Source organism: Eubalaena glacialis, chromosome 17 (assembly GCF_028564815.1).
Source record: "Eubalaena glacialis isolate mEubGla1 chromosome 17, mEubGla1.1.hap2.+ XY, whole genome shotgun sequence".
NCBI lineage: Eukaryota > Metazoa > Chordata > Mammalia > Artiodactyla > Balaenidae > Eubalaena > Eubalaena glacialis.
In genome coordinates this window covers 56,311,002-56,334,121 of record NC_083732.1, presented here as the reverse complement: position 1 = coordinate 56,334,121, position 23,120 = coordinate 56,311,002, and the positions used below count along the sequence as shown (strand labels likewise).

General features: G+C 37.7%; 1 protein-coding gene across 2 annotated transcripts in view; it reads left to right on the top strand.

The window, feature by feature from the left end:
- LRP12 (LDL receptor related protein 12) overlaps nt 1-10,453 on the top strand; it is an 80,551-nt gene extending 70,098 nt beyond the window's left edge. For both annotated transcript variants that reach the window (XM_061171484.1, XM_061171483.1), the window contains 4 exons: nt 813-1,015; nt 2,521-3,625; nt 4,905-5,037; nt 9,487-10,453. In XM_061171484.1, coding sequence (XP_061027467.1) covers nt 813-1,015; nt 2,521-3,625; nt 4,905-5,037; nt 9,487-10,353 — 2,308 coding nt within the window. In that variant the 3' untranslated portion in view covers nt 10,354-10,453. The remainder of the gene's footprint in view (nt 1-812; nt 1,016-2,520; nt 3,626-4,904; nt 5,038-9,486) is intronic.
- The last annotated feature ends 12,667 nt before the right edge of the window (nt 10,454-23,120 follow it).

Sequence of the window (23,120 nt, the reverse complement as noted above, 5' to 3'; positions counted from 1 at the left end):
TAGTTACTCAGAATATTTAAAGAGGAAATATCCTGGTACAATAATCCTTGGATAATTAACTTTATCATCACTTGGCTTAAGGCAGGAATCTCACTTTTCGGTGAGACATGTTAGTAGAAAATGCTATTTTGTTTTTTCTTTTTTCATAGCAGTGGCTAATTTTGTATGTGCTTCTTATTTGACTTTTCTGCCCTTTATTCATGCCCATATTTTATGAACTACAAGATAACGTTTGGTTATAAGTCATTTATGTAGAAAAGTATTCCCAAACTCAGGGACTTTTCACTGAAGAAGTTTTTTGTTTGTTCATTTTTAACTTTTTTACTTGGCTCAGATTTGTGCTATTTGCTCTCCTGAAAATGTAAACTGTAAACTCATTAAGCAAGCAGATGAACCAGTCTAATCTAGAGAAGGCACACTTCCTCTGTGTCTTTCAGTTCATCGAATTATGGAGTGGTTCAAACAGAGAACAATTTAGGGTGCTAAGAATTAGAAGTGGTCCTTCCTAAACACACACAGGGAGAAGAAAAAGAAAAAAGGTGCCAACTGTCTCCTGTTTTTTAGCGTTATTTTGGAATTTCGTGTTACTTATGAAGAAGTATTGTTCTGGAATCTGGGAAAGAGATATAAATATTAGGAACACAGAAGCAGTATTATTACTTGCTGATGATATAGTCGTGGGCCTAGAAGATCCAGGATAATCAGTGAATATATGGAGGCTTATAATAAAGTCCTCAGTTACTTTGTATTATTAATGAAATTTTTTTCCAAAATTTCCTTTTCAGTAGCCTTTTCTGACTTTTTATTTGTAGTTTTCAGGATTTTGATATTCAAGGGTCCAGAAGATGCAGTCTGGACTGGTTGACGATAGAAACATACAAGAATATTGAAAGCTACAGAGCCTGTGGTTCTACAATCCCACCACCATATATTTCTTCACAAGACCACGTCTGGATCAGGTTCCATTCCGATGACAGTATCTCTAGGAAGGGTTTCAGACTGGCATACTTTTCAGGTGTGTTTTTAAATAAGAAGAAAGATATGGAACAGAATTCTATAGTATTTACTGCTCAATCACTTCGGGACTCGCCTTCTAAACAATGTCCATTTAATTGTGACTCAATCCTCAAGGCAGCTGAGATTGAGGAATTAGAGGCTAAAGGTTCAGGTGCCGTAGATCCGGGTCTCCAAAAGGCATTTTGTATAATCCTAATAAAATGATTAATTTTACAAACTAAGGTCAGTTTTCTTTTTAAATATTTTGAAGACGTTTATTTTAAAAGGAACTTTTTCCCCTCAAGTGTTTACCAGTATCCTGCAAGTTACTTCAGAATGTATTTTTGTGTGTGTGCATTACCCTTGTCTTTACACCTTCAAAGAAAAGACATAATCAATTTCACTTTCGTAGTTTGTAGTATCAGAAGTCTTCTTTTGCTAATTCTTAAACTTTATCCAAAAAGAGTGAGCAGATCATACAAATATGAAGAACTCAGAGCATTAGAGTTATGTAAATTTTTGCTGAAAATCATTTTACATTTTCTGAAATTACATGGTCTCCTTTAGCAACATATGCTGCTTTTTCTCTTTTTTATTAAAAGCACAGTCTTTGTAATATTTACTTAGGTTCTGAAGCACATTTTCTGTCACCTATTTGCCAGTAAATAAAAGTTGTTAATGGAGAGGTAAGCATTGGCCGACATCATCAGTGTGGACTGTAGGAATCTAATGTTTGGTTTTCTTTCCCTACCTCATTATTGTTATATATTTAAGATAGTTCACTAAGATAATCAGAATTCTATAAACATTTCAATTCTTTTCTCTCTTCTTCCCCCTACTGTTTTGTTGAGTAAATTTATACCTTTAGCTCAGATTCATAAAATATTTTGCAGTTGTATTAAAACAATAGAAATTATAAAATGGAAGTACCATGTTGTGGTTACATGAAATGTTAGAAATAGAATAAAGTTAACTTACGATAATCTTAGCAAAAATTTGAGTCTGAATAATGGGCTTGCAAAATATGCTATGATACACATAGCAAAATATTGTGTGTATGTGTATATATATATATATATATAATTAAACAACTCAAAAAGAATATTAAAACTGGATTTGAAAAGGTGATTATTATAGAGGAGTTTTTCTTCGTTGCAAAATGTTTATACAATAGAGTATTTGAAATTCTTAGGCAATACATCCTACTGACTTATATATCTTACATCACTTTACTAAATGTTCTGCAGTAAAATAGCTTCTGCAAAAACAGGATTGGTCTTTTCTCTTTAGGTCAGCTGTAGAGATCTTCATGGAACAAATCATAAGTGTTTAATAAATTGCTGAGTAATCAGTAAGCCAATATTAATTTGCCATTAGAGTTTAACCTATTTTTTGATCAAGCCCAACTGTCATTTGGGCTAATCAACATTTATGATAAAAATGCCACTTGCTGTTACATACCCTTTAAAGAGTATGTTTTTTCCTCCTTATCTCTCCATCTCCCTCCTCCCAATGTCCTCCCAGGGAAATCTGAGGAACCAAACTGTGCTTGTGACCAGTTTCGTTGTGGTAATGGAAAGTGTATACCAGCAGCCTGGAAATGCAATAACATGGACGAATGTGGAGATAGTTCTGATGAAGAGATCTGTGCCAAAGAAGTGAATCCTCCAACATCGGCCGCTTTCCAACCCTGTGCTTACAACCAGTTCCAGTGTCTATCTCGGTTTACCAAAGTTTACACTTGCCTCCCCGAATCTTTAAAATGTGATGGGAACATTGACTGCCTTGACCTTGGAGATGAGATAGACTGTGATGTGCCAACTTGTGGGCAGTGGTTAAAATATTTTTATGGTACTTTTAATTCTCCCAATTATCCAGACTTTTATCCTCCCGGAAGCAATTGCACCTGGTTAATAGACACTGGTGATCATCGTAAAGTCATCTTACGCTTCACTGACTTTAAACTTGATGGTACTGGTTATGGTGATTATGTCAAAATATACGATGGATTAGAGGAGAATCCACACAAGCTTTTGCGTGTGTTAACTGCTTTTGATTCTCATGCGCCGCTCACTGTCGTGTCTTCTTCTGGACAGATAAGGGTACATTTCTGTGCCGATAAAGTCAACGCTGCCAGGGGATTTAATGCTACTTACCAAGTAGACGGCTTCTGTTTGCCATGGGAAATACCCTGCGGAGGGAACTGGGGGTGTTATACGGAGCAGCAGCGCTGTGATGGGTATTGGCATTGCCCAAACGGAAGGGATGAAATCAATTGTACCATGTGCCAAAAGGAAGAGTTCCCATGTTCCCGGAACGGCGTCTGTTACCCTCGTTCTGATCGCTGCAACTACCAGAATCATTGCCCAAATGGCTCCGATGAAAAAAACTGCTTTTTTTGCCAGCCAGGAAATTTTCATTGTAAAAACAATCGTTGTGTGTTTGAAAGCTGGGTGTGTGACTCTCAGGACGACTGTGGCGATGGCAGCGATGAGGAGAATTGCCCGGTAATCGTGCCTACCCGAGTCATAACTGCAGCCGTCATAGGGAGCCTTATCTGTGGCCTGTTACTGGTCATTGCCTTGGGATGTACTTGTAAGCTTTATTCTCTGAGAATGTTTGAACGAAGGTCAGTATCAAGACAAAACTATAGTGCTTATGCTCTCTACAGTAAAAGCATGGCCCAAATATTTACAACACATTTTTTAATGAGATTAGCAATATATTTTTGTTATATTGTTGAGAAATAAATACTTCTTATGATTTACAAAATGACTATGAAAAGCCTATGACTCAAAAGCCTAATAAGAACATTAAAAAACAAATAAATACTAAGAGTTATGAGGTGAGAAAAGCCAATCTGTATTTATCAGTTCCTGTTTTCAGGTTAATCTGTCTTATAGGAATTTTGCAAGCTGTAATTCTCGGTGGTTGCTCTTTAACCTCGGTTTTTATAAATATTAATTCAACAATTCCAGATATTTGAGAACCTTCTGTGTTGAAAGCATTATACAGGTGAATAGAGAAATGCGTAGGAGTAATCTTATGGGCAGTTTACAGTTAGAAGGAAGGAACTGGTGGGTAGAATTAGATGACAAAAAATATAAATGTTGTAAGAGCTATAAAATAAAGTGGTATAAAAGTCGAAAGATCTCAGTTAAGTAAGAAGTGGTTCAGCGTTAAAGGGTGGCCTTCAGGGAGAGCTGTCTTTCGTGTGGTAGAGGAGAGGCTGGACCTGGGAGAAGTTGATGGCAGAGAGGCCTTCTAGAAAGCTCCTGTGGAGACCATGACCGTCAGTCCCAGGAGAATTACAAATGATAGATACAACAAAGAAGTCACATACCAGACAGCTAAGAATAGATGCACAGTATCACAATAACCAAGTGCATCTTATCTTTGGTTCAGTATAAATGGCCAGAAAATGTTTTACTACATTGCAACATAAGAGTACAATGAAGACCAGAGGTCTTGAGTTTAAGAACAAGTTATTCCAGAAAGGGTTTTGGTGACTCATTTCACTCTTTTCCTTATCTGAAAAATAAATGTGTTGGACTTGATGAATAAAGTGTCTTCTAAGAGTTTTCAAATACTTTCACCTAAAGTCTCAAGCCCGTATGTTCTTAGGGGTTTAAAGATCTAGTACTTTTATCTTTTACAGGACTATCTAATTTATTAAAACTTAGTGATCCAGACCCCTAGTGTAAAACCGCATGAGGCTAAACTGTCTGCTTCATCTTTGTGTTCTCAGTGTAGGGTAGTATAGATACTCATCAAATGTTGGCTAAGTAAGCTTTACAAATGAACAAGTATATTAAAATTCAGATTGTTTTAATTGTTGATAGTTTAAAAATTACTGTTTTGGCTTGCCTTTTTTGTTAATCCTTTTCATCCCCCTGTTTCTCTCAAAGATCATTTGAAACACAGTTGTCCAGAGTGGAAGCAGAATTGTTAAGAAGAGAAGCTCCTCCCTCTTATGGACAATTGATTGCTCAGGGTTTAATTCCACCAGTTGAAGATTTTCCTGTTTGTCCACCTAATCAGGTATGCTGCAATTTATTATTTCTCTTTCCATACCTCTTAAAATGAAATCTATACTTGTATATAATGGTAAAGTATCCTTGACTGTGTCAGAATTTTTGCAGTCAAGTTAAGAATTAAATATATGGAGGATTTGAAATCATACAGTTGACCCCTGAACAACGAGGGGGCTAGGGACACCCACCCTCCGTGCAGGTGAAAATTCACATGTAACTTTATAGTCAGACCTCTGTGTCTGGGGCTCAACATCCATAAATTCAACCAACCATGTATCATGTAGTACTATAGTATTTGCTATTGAAAAAAATCCACATATAAGTGGACCCGTGCATTTCAAGCCCATGTTGTTCAAGGGTCAATGCTAATTGTTTCATTGTATTTTAACAAATTCAGAAGTATACTTTTCATTCTTTACTTCTGATTTGGTTAGGTGATTCTTAAGCATTTTACTGTTTAGGATAATTTAGTGCGTTAAAATTCAAAAGGTAAAGTTTGACAACTTATTTTCTACTTGAACTATTTCAAAGATTTAAAAAGAAATACTAAAGTTGATATGCTTAGTAATAGATTAGTAACATGCTAGATTAAAATAAAAGTTGTTGAAATTAAGTTAACATTTCTACCTGACTTGAGAGAAAACTTCTTCACAGCTGGATTTTACAGTGCTTAAAAATTCATATCATTTTCTTTAAATAGTAACTCATTCTTTATTAATGTTTCTGAATTCTTTAAATTTTTGTGAGCGATTTTTTACTTCAGGTGTACAGTAAAGTGATCCAGTTATACATATATATATACATATATTCTTTTTCAGATTCTTTTCCATAATAGATTATTATAAGATATCGAATATAGTTCCCTGCAATTTCTTTTTTAATTTCTTTTTAAGTGCTTACAATTGTACCAGGATTCTTAAGGGCATTAAGGTTTCTACATTTAAAATGTAAATTCATCCAGAATCATTTCTAAAAATTGTTCCCAGTATCAGAATTAAGAAAAATTGATGAACATTGTTTTCCCAGTAATTTAATTCTGTTCAAAATGAAAGACCATTTCCTTTTTGTTAAATAGGTTTCCAATTACAGTCGGTCATCTTATTTGAGTCTTTTAGGAAATCTTTGTGAGAATTTGATGTAATTTGCTAAGTAAGTAATTCAGAACTTGCACTGGTTGGAATTTTGTGTGCAACATAGGAAAAACCTACATTGTGGCTTTTATATATTGTTGTCCCTGCCATGGGGAAGGGTTCTTTTTAGGTAGGAATTCAGAGGATGGTTAATTCCATCCACCCACTCCACCATGTATCACCCCACCCCTATACCCTGAGGCTACCTTCAAGAGGTTAGTCAACTGTGAAGTTAGAGGGGGCACAGTCCACACAAGACAGCCCTTACTTCTAAAACCAATTTTAAGTTCAGGGGCTCCCAAACCATCCTCAGGTTTGATAATTCACTAGAAGGACTGAGAACTCATTGAAAGCTGTTTTACTTAATAGTATAATCTGGTGTAACTATTATTGCTGGGAAAGGATCCAGATTAAATGAGCCAAAGGAAGAGACACGTAGGACTGGGTTCAGGAGGGTACCAAACACGACCCTTCCAATTGTCTTCTCCCCATAAAGTCAGGACAGTGTTATTCTCTCGACACAGGTGTGTGACAGTATGCACGAAACATTGCCAACTAGGGAAGCTCACCCAAACTCGGTGTCCAGGGTTTTTATTGGAGCTCCATCACATAGGCATGATTAATTGCACACGTGGCTGATCCCAGTCTCTAGCCTCTCCAGAGGTTGACTGATTCTGCTGACTCAATGCTCCCACGCTACATCACATTGGTGTGGCTCAGAGCCTCCACCTAAAACGCGGTGCTACTCTCTGGCTGGCCCAAGTCTCCATGCAATGACACTCCTGTCAAAGATGACATTCCAGGGTCTGAGGTCTCATCCCAGAAGTAAAGGGCAAAGGTCAGACCTCACTTTGGGTAAGGTTTCAATTCTTTACTACCTACTACAGCATTTTTGTAGGGTTATAATTTACCCTTGTGAGGGAATTCTGCTTCAGCAAAGTTTTAAAATAAAATATGTTTGCAAATGGTAAACTAGATTTTATTCAGTTAATGAGATTACACTCTTATGTTTGAAATTTTTGGTAATAAATTATCAAATTTCCTTATTTGTTTTTAAAAAGAAAAATAATCTTCTGATTACCAACTCATTCAAAATAGCAATCCTTTCTGAAGAATCCTTTTCTTCTGCTTCATAAATGGAAGAAGTATATAAAATTATTCCTAAAACAATCATGAGATCCCCTTGTAGAATCTAATGTTAAATTGGCAATCATTTAATTAAACAGACTTTGAAGCCAGTAGAGAGCTTCATCTCACTGACAGACTATACTGTTAAAGTCGGCTTTGAAGTGTGCTGAAGGCATTGTGGGTGGCAGCTGCATAAGAGCGGGAGGATATCTGAAGAGCCTTGTATTCATTGCTGGATTTAATGACAGTGCTCACACAAAGCCTTAGAACGTGAATGCCAAAGGAGGAGGACCAAATCTATGGAGTTCATAGGGATGTGAGCCACTTTTTTTTTTTTTTTTCAGTTAGTTTATAGTTACATTCCCAATTGGTGAAAACTCTTACTCATTTATATAGTAAATTTTATGTGCTGGTATTCAGATTTCTTATTGACAATCTGTTATTTACTAAGGCTAGACTATGAAATATTCCTGTGATAGTAGCTTCTTAGCTTTCTGTGAATTATATTCCAGGGATTATGTTCAAAGGGTGTATATGGAAATCACAAATCTATATGGAAAACCTGAGGCTAGCTGTACGGTATCAGTTTGGATTTACTTCAGTACCAGCCACAAACAGAGATGGAAAACATATGTTATCACATCTTCTTATTCTCTTCCCTTCTTTTTTTCTGTGGGGGGATAGGCAAGAGCCATTCATTTTGGCAGAGGGAAACTGTATCACCGTTTGAAAGGGAGTATATCAATTCACCATTGTTTCTTGGACATACTGTATTTTAAATACTAAATGCCAGATTGATGAAAGCTGTGTTTGTTCCAAGTTTGATTACTCCTTTTTATAACCACTAGATGGAGCTTAAAGACTGTTTTTGTAAATACTGTAGTTTTTTTTTTTTTTTTTTTTTTTTTTTTTTTTAATTCCGATAGTCATTCATCTAGAAAAAAGAAAATCTAGGTGATTTTTCTTTCAGTTGGGCAATATAGTCACCTCCCATATGCACTAATTAAAAATCACCAATTTTCAAAGAATAAGGTTATAATTTATGTTTAACATGAAGCTGTAGAAAATAAGACTTAAATCTTTTTTTTTTTTAAAGACTCTTTTTTTCTTAAAGGAATTCCTTTATTTTTATTATTTATTTATTTATTTTTGGCTGTGTTGGGTCTTCGTTTCTGTGCAAGGGCTTTCTCTAGTTGCGGCAAGCGGGGGCTGCTCTTCATCGCGGTGCGCAGGCCTCTCACTATTGCGGCCTCTCTTGTTGCGGAGCACAAGCTCCAGATGCGCAGGCTCAGTAGTTGTGGCTCACGGGCCCAGTTGCTCCGTGGCATGTGGGATCTTCCCAGACCAGGGCTCGAACCCGTGTCCCGTGCATTAGCAGGCAGATTCTCAACCACTGCACCACCAGGGAAGCCCAAGACTTAAATCTTTAAGATTGAGAAGGAACCCAAATGTCTCAGATACCATTGAATAGTGCTATAAACAAGTTAATTTCTTTGGCTTTTTGTTTCCTGTGCTGCATTACAAATACAGTAATTCCTTTGTTTATGACAATATAAATAAATTTATATTTATTTATAATAAATATTTATGGATATTTATTTATGGATATTCTCAATTTATGGATATCCTCAATATCCACTCATTCAACAAATCCTTGAGAACCAACTGTGAGATATAATTTTTACATGTTTTGGAAGGTTTCATCCTTGTAAATCAAGTCTAACTTGTTCTGTGTTAAAACAAAAAAACAAACAGCCTAGTTTTCACACTCCTTTAGGTCATTTAGAGAATTATTGTAGAGATTCTTCTATCTTCGTAGCTAAAGAAGTATCAAATAATTTTATTTTCCATCTTTGGTGCATTTCTAGGATTGGATTACTATGTGAAGTTCTGAAATAAAATTGCTGTTGTAATTGGCATTAAACATCATTTTAAAGTTCATATATAAAATGAAGTATCAAGAAAATCTTAAACACAGTGAACAGTGGTTCAAGTTATAGGTTAGATTCTGGAGTGAGGTGAACCTGTATCGATGAGAGAATTTAATTCATCCTCCATAGACCGAAAAATGAGTAATAGAACTTTCATCCACAACACATGCTGAATAGAAGGGTGTTTTCCATCTTAATACCTTGTTGTTAGCTGTTTTAAGATCTTTTCTTTCTTTCTTTCTTTTTTTTTTTTTTTTTTTTTTGCAGGCTTCTGTTTTGGAAAACCTGAGGCTAGCTGTACGGTCTCAGCTTGGATTTACTTCAATCAGACTTCCTATGGCAGGCAGATCCAGCAACATCTGGAATCGTATTTTTAATTTTGCAAGATCACGCCATTCAGGGTCATTGGCTCTGGTCTCAGCAGATGGGGATGAGGTTGCCCCTAGTCAGAGTACCAGCAGAGAACCTGAAAGAAATCATACTCACAGAAGTTTGTTTTCTGTGGAATCTGACGACACAGACACAGAAAATGAGAGAAGAGATACGGTAGGAGCATCTGGCGGGGTTGCAGCTCCTTTGCCTCAAAAAGTCCCTCCCACAACAGCGGTAGAAGCAACAGTGGGAGCAAGTGGAAGTTCCTCCACTCAGAATCCCCGAGGTGGCCACACGGAGACCGGACGGGATGTGACAAGTGCGGAACCCCCAAGTGTGAGTCCGGCGCGTCACCAGTTCACAAGTGCGCTAAGTCGTATGACTCAGGGGCTACGTTGGGTACGTTTTACATTAGGGCGTTCAAGCTCCGTAAGTCAGAACCAGAGCCCTTTGAGACAACTTGATAATGGGGTAAATGGAAGAGAAGAAGATGATGATGTCGAAATGCTAATTCCAGTTTCTGAAGGAGCTTCAGACTTGGATGTGAATGACTGCTCCAGACCTCTTCTTGATCTTGCCTCCGATCAAGGGCAAAGGTTCAGACAACCGTATAGTGCAGCAGACCCTGGAGTAAGACCAAGTAATCGCGATGGCCCCTGTGAGCGCTGCGGTATTGTCCACACTGCCCAGATACCAGACTCTTGCTTAGAAGCAACGCTGAAAAATGAAACGAGTGATGATGAAGCTTTGTTACTTTGTTAGGTACAAGAATCCCATCAGGGGGATTGGATACAAGTTGGAGCAATATCCATTCATTGTTTTGGAACTTTACAATTAAACTAGTTTTAATTTAAAAAGAAAAAAGATGCAGGGTGATTTCTTACTATCATATGTTAGCCTGCATGGTTAAATTAAACACCTGTAACTCTATAAACTTGAGAGTTTACTATTTTAGCAGCTAAAAATGCATTATGTATTCAGATTGTTCAATAGTGTTCTTCCATTTGCTTCTAATTGTTTTCATCCTGGTACTGTAGTTCGCAGTAGAGATACGGCTGCAGAAACTCATTTGACTGTCAGTTTCTATCTATCCTATGTTAAAACGTTTCTTTGTTCAAAATAATACCTTCTTTTAATTGAACCCTTTATGCTTTTGCCAATACATCTTGTAACTTAATATACTAGATGTTAAGGTTGTTAATATAAAAAGAGAAAAAGTCCTTATTCTCACCTGTTTTTATTTGTATAACATCTGTCTAAACATTATTAGATTTCATAATATGAGCTTGTCAAAGGGAAAAAACCTTCATCTAAAATTTTTTCTCTTATGTTTAACATGCAAAACATAACATGTGAAATTTAGATAGAGTTAGATAAATTAATGGCAAAAACAAAACTCTTTTATAAATTTTCTAATGTTGACTTTAATACTCTAATATGGTACAAACCAAATGGTAAAAAGCCCAAATCATTTCTTTTTTTATCTCTATTTAAGGACAGAATTAAGCGGATGAAGATATTCTACTATGCATTAAATCTTGAACTTGATAAAATATGTACAAAAATTGTACAATATAAGTTCCAACTGGTAATGTCTTTCCCTGATACAGGGTTATGCTTGTATTGGACCCTAGGGATTTGCACTAAAATCATATCAAGGTCTCAGATGAGTTTAGTGCAGAAGCACTATCACTTTAAATACTATTATTTGCTATCATAATGACTATATATTTCCATAGCTTATGGCGGGGGGGCGTGAGGGGGCACTTTTATTACAACTTGAGGTTGCTTTGCTGGTTTCATATTTATTTGTTGTATTTAAAAACTGCATTATAGGAAGAAAGTGATTTTTTCAATATATTTTATTCATAAGGAGAGGATCATGCTACATGTTGAAAAGCAAATTAAGAAATCATTCAGATCACCTCCCTTTTTTAAGTAAAATGAATTGCAAAACCCCGCATATTTTTTTATTGTCAATTCCCATTTATTTATTCTTTAGCTGTCTGTTTTAGTAGCTTAATGTTTGAGTATGAAAAATGTATTTGTGTGTGATTATTGCTATTTATTAAATTTTAAATACTTTGCTGAATGTCATTTTAAAGCATGTTTGAGGTCTTGTGTATTTGTCCTGTTATGCTGTCAGGAAGAACTGACTGAAATGTTTTAATATGTATCAAAAATTAAAATGACTTCTTTTTTTTGTATTGCCTTGAGGTACTTTTTAAATCAAAGTTTCTCTTTATTTTTGTTCATTTGGTGCATATACAAATTCAGGCCATGAAATATGCAGTGTGTCTAGAAGAAAAATTAAAGAGAGGATGTCTTTCTTAACTCCCTTATAGTAAAGTAGTAGCTTACACCAGTTCTCAAGGGTAAAAAAATCCCTAAGGACCTGGACATTATTTTGCCTTTGAAAAACCTGCCTTTTAATTGATGTGTCTTATAAGAGTCAGTAACTCTATCAGTTCTCTTTTTATATTATTTTCAGATACATTTTAGACCCCTATACAATATTTTACTGGCAGAATTTGGGTTACCAAATTAACCTTGTTTAGGTCCTACTAATTATATACTATTATGTATAGGTTTTTTGTTTTTGTTTTCTGACATATATTTTAATTTCTTTGTTTAATTAACTAATACATCTTCTTGATTCAAACAGTAAAAAAATTAAGTCTCTCTCCTATCCCTGACAGCCATCTTCTAGTTCTCTTTCAAAGAAATAGTACCAAGACCAAATTCTTGTATACCCTCCAGAAATACCATATAGATACATAAATGTATCTATATGTATAAATGCTATATGATGTAATACAAATTGTAACATACTATGCATTCTTTTTCTGCACTTTTTTTCAAGGGAAAAAGTGTATCTGCTACTGGTTGAATGTTAAAAGTACAGTTGGGTATTTCTGTTATTTGACTTTTCACATTTAAAAATTTGATCTATCCTGAATTTAAGGCTCCAGTTTTTCTTCCTAGGTAACTACCTAGTTACTGCAAGGCTGTTTATTAAATCTGTCCTTTCCTTGCTGTTGGAAATGGCCCTTTTATCATATTGCAGATTTTCATATTATGTGGATGTATTTCTAGACTCTAATTCCATTCTCTTCAATTGACTTGCCTTTTTTTTTTTGTACCAGTCCTACACTGTTTTAATAACAGTAATTTTTAAATGTTCAAATATTCTTGCTTATTTCTCCATTTGAACTTTAGAATCAACCCTTTGTGTTCCACAAAACAAATCCATTGTACATTTATTTTTTGGGACAGTTTTACTTTTATAGGTCAACTTGGGGAAATTTGACATCATTATCATGTTAAAGCTTCTATCTAAACCATGGTGCCCTATCCAAAAATGGTTCCCAATTTGTTCAAGTCTTTTTTGTTGTTTCCTTCACAGATGCTTCGCATTTTACTTTACAGAGATCTTGTACATGTTTTTCAAGAGTTCTTAGAAATTTTATTATTTTTGTTACCATTATTAAGGAAGTCCTTTCTGTTTATAATTTAGTCTGATTTTAGTATATATGAAAACTAATGACTTATTTATGTTAATTTTCTGCCCAGCTACCAGACTCTCATTTTCTTATGGTTTGTAATAGTACTTCAGTTAATTCTTTTGTGTTTTCCAGTTATACAGTCATGTCTTCCAGTTTGCATACCTCTTTATGTCTTGATTGCATTGTCTAGTACTTCTAGAATAATGTTAAAATATATTGGCTATAATGAACTGGGTTGAGATATATACATTTAATCATGTTAAGGAGTATCCATTGATCCCTATTTTAAAATAAATTAGTCAAGAATGCATGTTGAATTTTATCACATGCCTTTTCATTTTCTATGGAGATGATCATAACGATTTTTCTCCTTTGACCTTTTAATATATTTTGTCATTTTGAACCATCCTTGCGTTCCTGAAATAAACTCTACTTGACCATATGTATTATTCTTTTAATATATTTCCAGATTATGTTTCATATTTTATTTAATATATTTGCATCTGTATTCATCAGTGCAGTTAGTCCTGTGTGTGTGTGTGTGTGTGTGTGTGTGTGTTCACTTGCACGCTATCTTTAAGAAGTTTTGTTATTAATTTTATGCTGGTAAATTGGAAATGTTTTTCCTTTTCCTGAGTTCTGGAACAGTTTGCACAGCATTGGAATTTTCTCTTCCTTAAAATTTCAGTGAAATTATCTGGTGCTGGTGGATGTTCGGCAATAGCTCTTTGACAGCTCTTTTAGTATCTGTTACAGTAACTGGTCTGTGTAGTTTTTGCGTCTTAGCTAGGATCATCAACCATCCACTTTGTCCATGTTTTCAAGTTCATTTGCCTAGAGGTGAGCAAAGTTACCCTCCTCTTTTCTGCATATGGCTCTTTCCCCCTTACTGTGTTTTTTGCTTGCTCCCTTGTTTTCTTAATTAAGATGGCTAATGGTTGACCTATTTTGTTGTTGTTTTTGTTTGCTTGTTTCCCCCAAGTGGTATGCTTTGAACGTCTCTTCTGTTATTTTTCTGTTTTCCAATTAATTGATTTCCTTAAATTTCCTACTTTTTGCTTTCCTTAGTTTATTTTGTTGTTTTTTTTCTAACTCCTTGAGTTAGCATTCAGTTTAATCATTTTTATTTTTTCTTAATTATTAATAGAGATTTAAGGTGTGGACTTGAGTACTGCTTAAGCTGAATCACTTAGGTGAACTAGTGTTGTCATTACTATTATATTCTAGGTGTTCTGAAGTTTCAGTTTTTATTTCCTCCTTAACCGACAAGTTGTATAAAAGAAGGCTTTTTCCCTTTTTCTTTGCTGTTTTTTTTCCCCCAGATAATGGCAGTTTGGTGTGGGTAGTGGTTTTGTTTTCTGATTCTTTGATTAGTTGTCATGTTTTGGCATCAGGATCAGAGAATGTTATGTGTATTATATTTACTGTGGGGAGTTAATTGTCTTTTCTTAATTTTAAAACATTCCAGGATCACTTTAAAAAAGTATATTCTCTGTTTACAGGATATAGATTTTAATAGATATTACTCAGGTTTATCATGTATCATTTAGATCTTCCCTCCTGTACTTTGTCTTGTCTTATCCGTCTGTCTGTCAGAGCTCCGGTGTTGGTATAAAGGAAGCGAGGGGGAACCAAGGGGCTATGTCAGACGAGCTCCGGGGGCAACAGCCCCGCCTCAGCTCGTGTCACTCACTAGGACTGAGAACATAAGCACGTGATGAGGGCAGTCTTCCAACAAGCTGTTGGAGGTTTGGCTGCTACTACTGCTTACCACCGGTATCCACCGTTAAGCTGGAAATAAATGCATTCGACAGGTTAAAAGAATAAAGGAAGAACGAGCAGATTGACTTCACAAGGTGTTTATTGAGTCCCTACCACAGACCCAGTAATGCTGACAGCGGTGACCTGCCTGCTGCTCTCCATTCAAGCTGCTTGGCCATTCCCTCTCACCCTGCTGAATTCCAGGCAGACGATGACAGCAACTTGATCAGACTCATTTTACTCAAGTGGGCCCTTGTTTAAAAATTGATAGACATCTCTGCAGAAGCTTCTTATGAGCTAGTCTCCGAAGGCCCAAAATGTCACTTATGTCACGTTCTGTTGGTCAAACAAATCACTAAGGCCAACCCAGATTCCATAGAAAGAGAGACTCCACTCTCCATAGCAGATGTAGCAAAGAATTTGTGACTTCTGTAATCTACCCCAGGACAGTACCTGATACGTAAGAAACACCAAGTTGCCAGAATTAATATTTTAAGCAGAAAAAGAGTGCTACAGTCCCAGTAAGAAGCTCATTTGCCAAAAGGTTATCAAATTAGCTCCTCTGTCACGTCACGTACATGAATTGTGCATATCTTAGTTGATTAGAAATACAGTAGTGTAACAATTTGCCTTAGCATATTTGAATGAGAAATCATAGCATTGATGTAAATTTAGATAAGCATGTTTAGGCATTTGACGAATGTTAACAATTAGCAGTTATTTTTCAGCTAAGTTTATTTCAACATGTTATAACCTGTAAAATATTTTTAAATTTATTAGAGGCAACATCGTGGATGAAAACAATGGAGCCACATTGCCTGTCCCGCTCCTTCCTATCGTGCAATCTTCAGCAAGTCCCTTAATCACTCTGTACTTAAGTTCTTCATCTGTAAATGGGGATAATAGGGCTGTTGGAAGATTAAATTAATGTATGTAAAGCTCTTGGAGCAGTGCCTGGCTCATTGTAAGGACTACATCTTTGCTATTATTGTCATTGTCTGAATGTTAAACAGAGAACATCTCTGAAGCTTGAATTAAATCAGATCTTGTATGTGAAAAGTCCAAAATGATTCATGGTTTCCAAAGGTCATGAAGATGTGCTTCCCAGGTGCTTCTGAATGCAGCCACTTCCCCTGGGATCATCATGGAAGTGAACCGGCAGCTCAAAGTCAAAAGGGGAGCAAGAAAAGGGGGGGAATAAAGCAGTAGCAGCCCACTTGTGATGAGTTGAAGGGAGCTCCAAGACCCAGGAAACAGGATCGTGCTGCGCTTGGGGCCTGAGGAAATTACCACAGTGACTGAATCTGGAGAAAAGTCTTCACAGGTCTCCTAGAACCTGGTAATTTTTAGATCACTTAGTTCTTCCACTGTAGCAAATGTGCATCCTCAACATCCAGAGGGAGAGAAGCCTCATTTTAAGGGTTTGGGGAAAGGATAAAAGAAGCCTGATGTCTCTGAGCAACTGCACCAGCCTTGGCCTGGCTCCCTCAACTTCCCGGTTCCATGAAGCAAGGGTGGTAGGCTGCTCCGTCACCCACGGAGTAAGACATGCCTAACTCATGGGCGGGCTCTTAAGTTGGGAATAACAACAGTGGTTGGGAGGATTAAATGAGAGTTAATGAGGATTAGTGAGTTAAAATAGTGACAGTTAAGTGCAGCGTGAGTGCTCGGTAAACGATAAATGTGGCTACAGTTGATGATGGTCAGGTTAACAATGCGCTGCTCACCCTGCTGTCTTCCAGCAGCAACTCTGTTTATGTCTTGGGCTTTCCTATAAGATTTCATTTGAACAAAGGGTTTTGAGAGTTAATAAAATTTAAAAACCAGTGCTAGAACATGACAAGACTAAGTTGCTGTATGCTAATCTAGGGCACATATGGTTTACTGATCATGAAGTGCCTTGAAAAGAATTTACGGAGTGATTTCAAAGTAACGATACCGAGATGTCAATTGGAGTGGATTTTGCCACGTGCTGGAGGGAGGCTAAAGCCCAAAGAAGCTTAATATCCTCCAAAAAAGGGATATGTAAGCTTTACTAAGGAGAAATAATAGAGTGTGGTGGGAAAGCATGGACTTTGAAGTCAGACACATCACGGTTTGACTCCTGGCTCTGCTACTTTAGGAGTTTTATAACTGAATAAATCACTTGATCTCAGTAAGCCTTGTTGTGTCATCTGAAAAATGGGCTAACATCCAGGCTTAAGGGTTACTGTAAGGATTAAACTTAAGAAAGAAATAAGAGGTTGAAATAAATTTTCATTGTGATTATTACAGACTCATTTTCAAATAAAAATGACCTTTTTTTCGAGCTCCCCTCCACTGAGTGTTATGCATTTTGTATATTAGTAGAGCTTTCTTTAAGAGCATATTTCTTATAGTAATCATTCTCCTGTTTTCTTGATTACAGGGCAACTTATGGCTGTATCTCAATGAAAAGTAGATTCACTAAACAAAGGTAGAGTGGCATCTTGGCACAGACGTCTTTATTTTATTATAAAAAGGCCAAAATTGTGAACTTCCATAGAGCCCCAGACCAAGAAAGATGTGGCTACACGCTATGGACTTCGTAACATATGTTGAGCGAGTATAAATAAAAGAAATACAGAGAAGTGATTTCTATTAAAAAATCATAGTAACATAACAATATTTAAAAAACTTTTCTCAATTTCACTACAGTATCAAATTTCACTTGAATATTTATACTTCTCTCATCTGCTGAGCTCTGATTTCAAGGAACATAGAAATTCCTTATCTAATTTGGCTTTTAGATTTAGTTTTTACTTACCTTAAATATAGACCTTGTTATTGTGCATTGTGTGAATTTCAACTTCACTGGGTTCTTATTACTTTCCTTGGGTTGGAACTTACATTATTGCTGTTTTCGATGGAGATTTCACCATACAACATAATTTCCATTTCTCTAGCTCGTGAGTTGCCATTAGAGATGTTAGCCAAGTGCACAAAGCAATTCTTCGTAACCTTTTCCTAGATTTGGAATGAAAATAAGCATCCATGTTTTGAGTACTTCCTGAGAACCAACCACAGTACTAGATATATCACACTTTGTTTACCCATTTATTAAATGATGTATGTTTGAGTTATTTCTACTTTCTGACTATTAAGAATAATGCTACTATAAACATTCATGTACAAGTTTTTGGGTATATACCTAGGAGTAGAATTTCTGGGTCATAGGGTAACTCTATTTAACTTTTGAGGCACTGCCAAACCACTTACCACTGTAAGTGCGCATTTCATTCCTACCAGCAATGTATGAGGGTTTCAATTTCTCCACATCCTTGCAATGTGAAGATATAATACAGCAAAGAGTCATATTGCTTCCAATCCCAATGAGAAAGGCACTTCCTGAAGCTTCTGCTGATGTTTGAGAGGATAAGACCTACCCCACAGATTTGTTCTGAGGATTAGAAATGAAGTACATCAGGTACACAGTGAACTCTTCTTAGACGTCACCATGGTCTGTGACAGGTTTTTGAATACAAAAATAAATACCATGCAGTTTTCATTTTCCAGAAGCTCACAGATTAGTGCCCTTAAGTACAGTTACACAACAGACGGGTAGTTGGTATTATCCTTGACCTTAAATCACATTTTCACTGTGCTTGCCTTGTCTAATACTAAATACCTCTCACAGCAAGCAGAACAGTAAGTTTCTCCCAAGACTTATTTGTTTAAGATGAACAAAAGTTTTAATAAAGAAGGAAGATATACAAATCTAGTCCCTTCCAGTTATATTAGAGAAATAAAGTGTAAAATGAGATGGCACAGACAGTGCAGAGACAGAAAGGTTCTAATTCAGAGGGTGTGGGCCCGGGTGGGACAAGTGCAGGTAAAAGGGTCAGCACCTTGACTACTGTGTCTCTATCTTATGGTCTTCCTTTTACACTGATGCCTCCAACATCTGGGGCATCAGTCTCGACACTGTCCTGTCTACATAACTGTAAACAGTGTCATGAGGGCTCCAGAACGGCACCTGCTGTCCCTGCTTCAGCCTCAACTGTGGTCACGCCCAGGACCTCCCAGGATTCCTGGAAAAGTTGAGGTAAATCCTAGTAAGGTCCGCCTCTGAATCTTTTCAGCTTTAGACCTTGACAGCATCAACAGCAGGGCATAGGAAGAGTTTTACTAAGTTGCAGAACCGAAGTTGAACTCTCCAGAAGATACCCTGCAACTTACTTTGTTTCCATGTCTCAAGTCAACAAAATACAAAAGACTGAAAGTAGATCAGTGGTTGCCAGGGGCCAGGGCTGGGGGAAGAGGATTGACTGCAAAGGGGCACCCGGAAACTTTTCCGAGTGATGGAAATATCTTCTGTCTTGATTGTGGTGGTGGTTACATGACTGCGTGTTTCTGTCAGAATTCATAGTACTGTACACTTGAAAAGATGGATTTTGCTCTATGTGCTTTACTTTAATTTTTGTTAAGAAATTAAATATATAAAATGCATATTCAAACCCTCTTTGGTCTGTGTAGCAAAGTCCAAGTAATTTTTTTAATGATTTACTCTTGACTCTTAAAAAAATAAAACTTTCTCAAAATGAAATCTCAGAGATGGTGGTTTCTGCACTCTCATGTTCATTGCAGCATTGTTTCTAATAGCCAAGACATAAATGTGTCCATTAACACATGAATGGATAAAAATGTGGCATATATATATATATATATATATATATATATATAGTGTGTGTGTGTGTGTGTGTGTGTGTGTAAAATTAATAAACAGAAACCTCAATCAAATAGAGCTGGGAGACCAGAGGGGGAGCTCTCACCTCCTGCACCTATAGCAGAGCCCCGCAGGAATAATGACTCCTCCTCATTCCTGGCAAGGACTCAGCCAATGAAAAGCCATGGACTCTTTGTTTACTGTAGCCCTCCCAGCTTCTTTTTCCCTCTCTTAAAGCCTGTTCCTTCCTTTGCCCTGTGGCTTGCCATGGCTGGAGACCCCAAATTGCAATCCTTTGCTGATCCCAAATAAACCCATCTTTGCTGGAGAAATATCTGGCAGTCTATTTGTTTCAGGTCAACAAATGGAATATTATTCAGAAAAAAAAGAAGGAAATCCTGCCATTTGCAACAGCGTGGATGGACGGTGAGGATATTATGCTCATAGTGAAATAGATCAGAGAAAGACAAATACCACATATGATCACATATGATCTCACTCATATGTGGAATCTAACAAAACCAGACTCACAGAAACAGAGAACGGATTAGTGATTGTCGTGGGCAGGGCTGTAAATGAGTGAAGGTGGTCAAAAGGTGCAAACTTCCAATTATAAGATGAATAAGTTCTGGGGACTTAATGTACAGCTTGGTGACTAGAGTTAACAATACTGTGTTGCGTACTTGAAAGTTGCTGAAAGAGTAAATTTTAAATATTCTCACCACACACACGTACACAAAGTTGTAACTATGTGAGGTGATGGATGTGTTAACTCACCTTATTGTGGTAAACGTTTCACAATATATGCATATATCAAATTATTACATGTACCCCTTACACTTACACAGTGTTATATGTCAATTACATCTCCATAAAGCTGGAAAAAATTCTTCTCAAGATCAGTAAAATAATTTCATAAGCTTGTGGATCTCACATTTTAAAAAGTGAAACTATTAATAAGGAGAAAATGCTAGAATAGAGAAATGAAGCAGTTGGTTTTGCTAAAAATATCTAACAAGCACTATGCTATGGGCTTTACATGAATTATCTCATTTAAAGTGTACAGCCCTTAATGGGGTGCTATCACTATTCAAAAAACGAACGACAAAACAAAACAAACAGACAAAAGAAAACAACAAACCCAAAAAAAAAAAACAAAAAAACCAAGAGGCTTAGAACCATTAAGAAACTTAACCAAGAATCCACAGATGCGGACTTCCCTGGTGGTGCAGTGGTTAAGAATCCACCTGCCAATGCAGGGGACACGGGTTCAATCCCTGGGCCAGGAAGATCCCACATGCCGCAGAGCAACTAAGCCCACAAGCCACAACTACTGAGCCTGCGCACCACAACTACTGAAGCCTGCGTGCTCTAGGGCCTGCGTGCCGCAACTTCTGAGCCCGCGTGCTGCAACTACTGAAGCCCACGCACCTAGAGCCCGTGCTCCACAACAAGAGAAGCCACCGCAATGAGAAGCCCGTGCACTGCAACGAAGAGTAGCCCCGACTTGCCACAACTAGAGAAAGCCCGTGCGCAGCCACGAAGACCCAACACAGCCAAAAAAAAAAAAAAAATAGAATCCACAGATGATAAGTGATAAAACCAGAACTCAAATCTAGATCAATTTGGCTCCAAAGTATAAGCTTTTTAATTTTACTTTATTACATTCTTTCTAATCAAGAGGGCACTTCCTCTATTTCCTTAAGTATTATTTCACTGCTGAAATATAGGTTGCTAGGAAAGCGCAAAATAACTTGGAAACCGTGGCACAGTACGCATGAGGTCAAGGGGCAAGAGAATTTCTGGAAGCGTACGTTAGTGCTGCTGACAGAAAGGGCAGAAGAAACCTTTGAGCCGAGCTTGGTGCTCCTAGGCCATCCCTTGAGAAAGCAGCGTCTTTTTGTTCAAGGGGGGACACTGATAGGCACTGTCATACGCTGAATTATGGGGCCCGAAGATACCCAGATATCTTTCTAGTCCCTGGAACCTGGGAATGTTACCTTACATGGCAAAAGGGACTTTGCAGATGTGGCAAAGTTAAGGATTTATTGAAATGAAGAGATCATCCTGGATTATCTAGGTGGCATGTCCTGAAAGTTTTCCCCCAAGGCAGGTCAGTATTGGTATATTAGATCTGGACTCACCAAATTTGTTAATTTGTTACAGGATGGAGCACTTTTTTTAAACCCTCATGACATTAGTTATCTGAGCAAAAACAGAGACCAGCTCCCCAATATTTAGATAACAATCCAAAGCAGCTTTGCAGCCCCGTGTCAGAAGTGCTAGAGGTGTAAAGAGTGATGGATGCAGGAGTTCATTCCGGGATTACGCTCATCCATTTACATAACCTGAGGCCCAAATGCAGCCAGGATCTGAACCTGGCTTTAGAGTTTGGACTCACATAATGAATAAATTACAGGTTCCGGAATGAAAGGCTTACCTCCAGCATTTACTGTTAGGTGACCTTGAGCAGGTCATTCTACCTCAAAAGGCTCATCTGTTAAACAGGGAAATAGTATTTAGCTCAAAGAGGTGTTGTGGAGGACGAAGTAAAATAAGACATGTGAAGCATTTGGCCCAGTACTGACTTGATTCAAGTACTCAGTAAACCTTAGCTCCCGCTGCTGGTATTGTTATTCAGGGCTATTATTTCCTCTTTCTGCCTGGGAGGTTCAGGGAAGAGTGCCCTCTGGAGTTGTGCAGTGGCCAGCTTTCTCTCTCCGGTCCTACAGAGACCACTCCCGGCTGCCAGAGAGAAAGATGTTGTCCCTGCTCATGACCGAAAGGTCCCACCGAGCATCATCCCCCCATGACCTACATCTGGATTTACACTCTGTGCTTGGCACCCTTTCCAAGCACGTCCCCTCTGCCTCAGTGGAGGGACCAGAAATAAAAGAGCCCCAAATCTAGAAGGCAAGTCCTTCTTGGTCTCCATTTCACTTATCTAGACCTGAGAAGAGTTTAACTCTAGGACTATGCCAGGCACTCTGTGGATGGGCGTCTTGTCCCTGTTCACAGAATCACAAGACTTTTTAAAGTGCAAAGGCTGGGTCTTACGAGCTTTTGTCAACTTAGCTCCTCATTTTTCAGTTGAGGAGAGAGAGGCCCTAAGAGTAAGTGGGTTGCCCAGACTCACACCAGAAGCTTGCATCAGAGCCAGGATTAGACTCCTAATTCCCATCCATGCTGCCTACCCGCCTCTTCTATCGCTGATTCAGGTATAACCTCATCACCCTGCCAGGGACTTTGATCCCAGCGAGGGTCAGGGGACTGGGGCTGCCCAGAGCCCCCAGCTGGGGCGCACGGGAGACGCCCGGCTCTGCCCCCTCTCTCCGTGCTCACTCTGGCTCACACACCCTCGTTGTCTGCGCTTTCTGCCCCACGGACAGCTTTTCCTCCAGAGGAAACAATACCCTGAAATCCCCTCATAGCCACGGGGGCCTGGAGTAGGAGTGGGGGTGGGTTAGGAGAGTAGGGAAAGCAAACTCAGTGACTCCAGGGCTGCGGAGGACTTAAATACACCTGGTCCTGGTGGCTTTGTTTCCCCAAAACCCTGAACCGCTCAGTGAAGGAAGTCA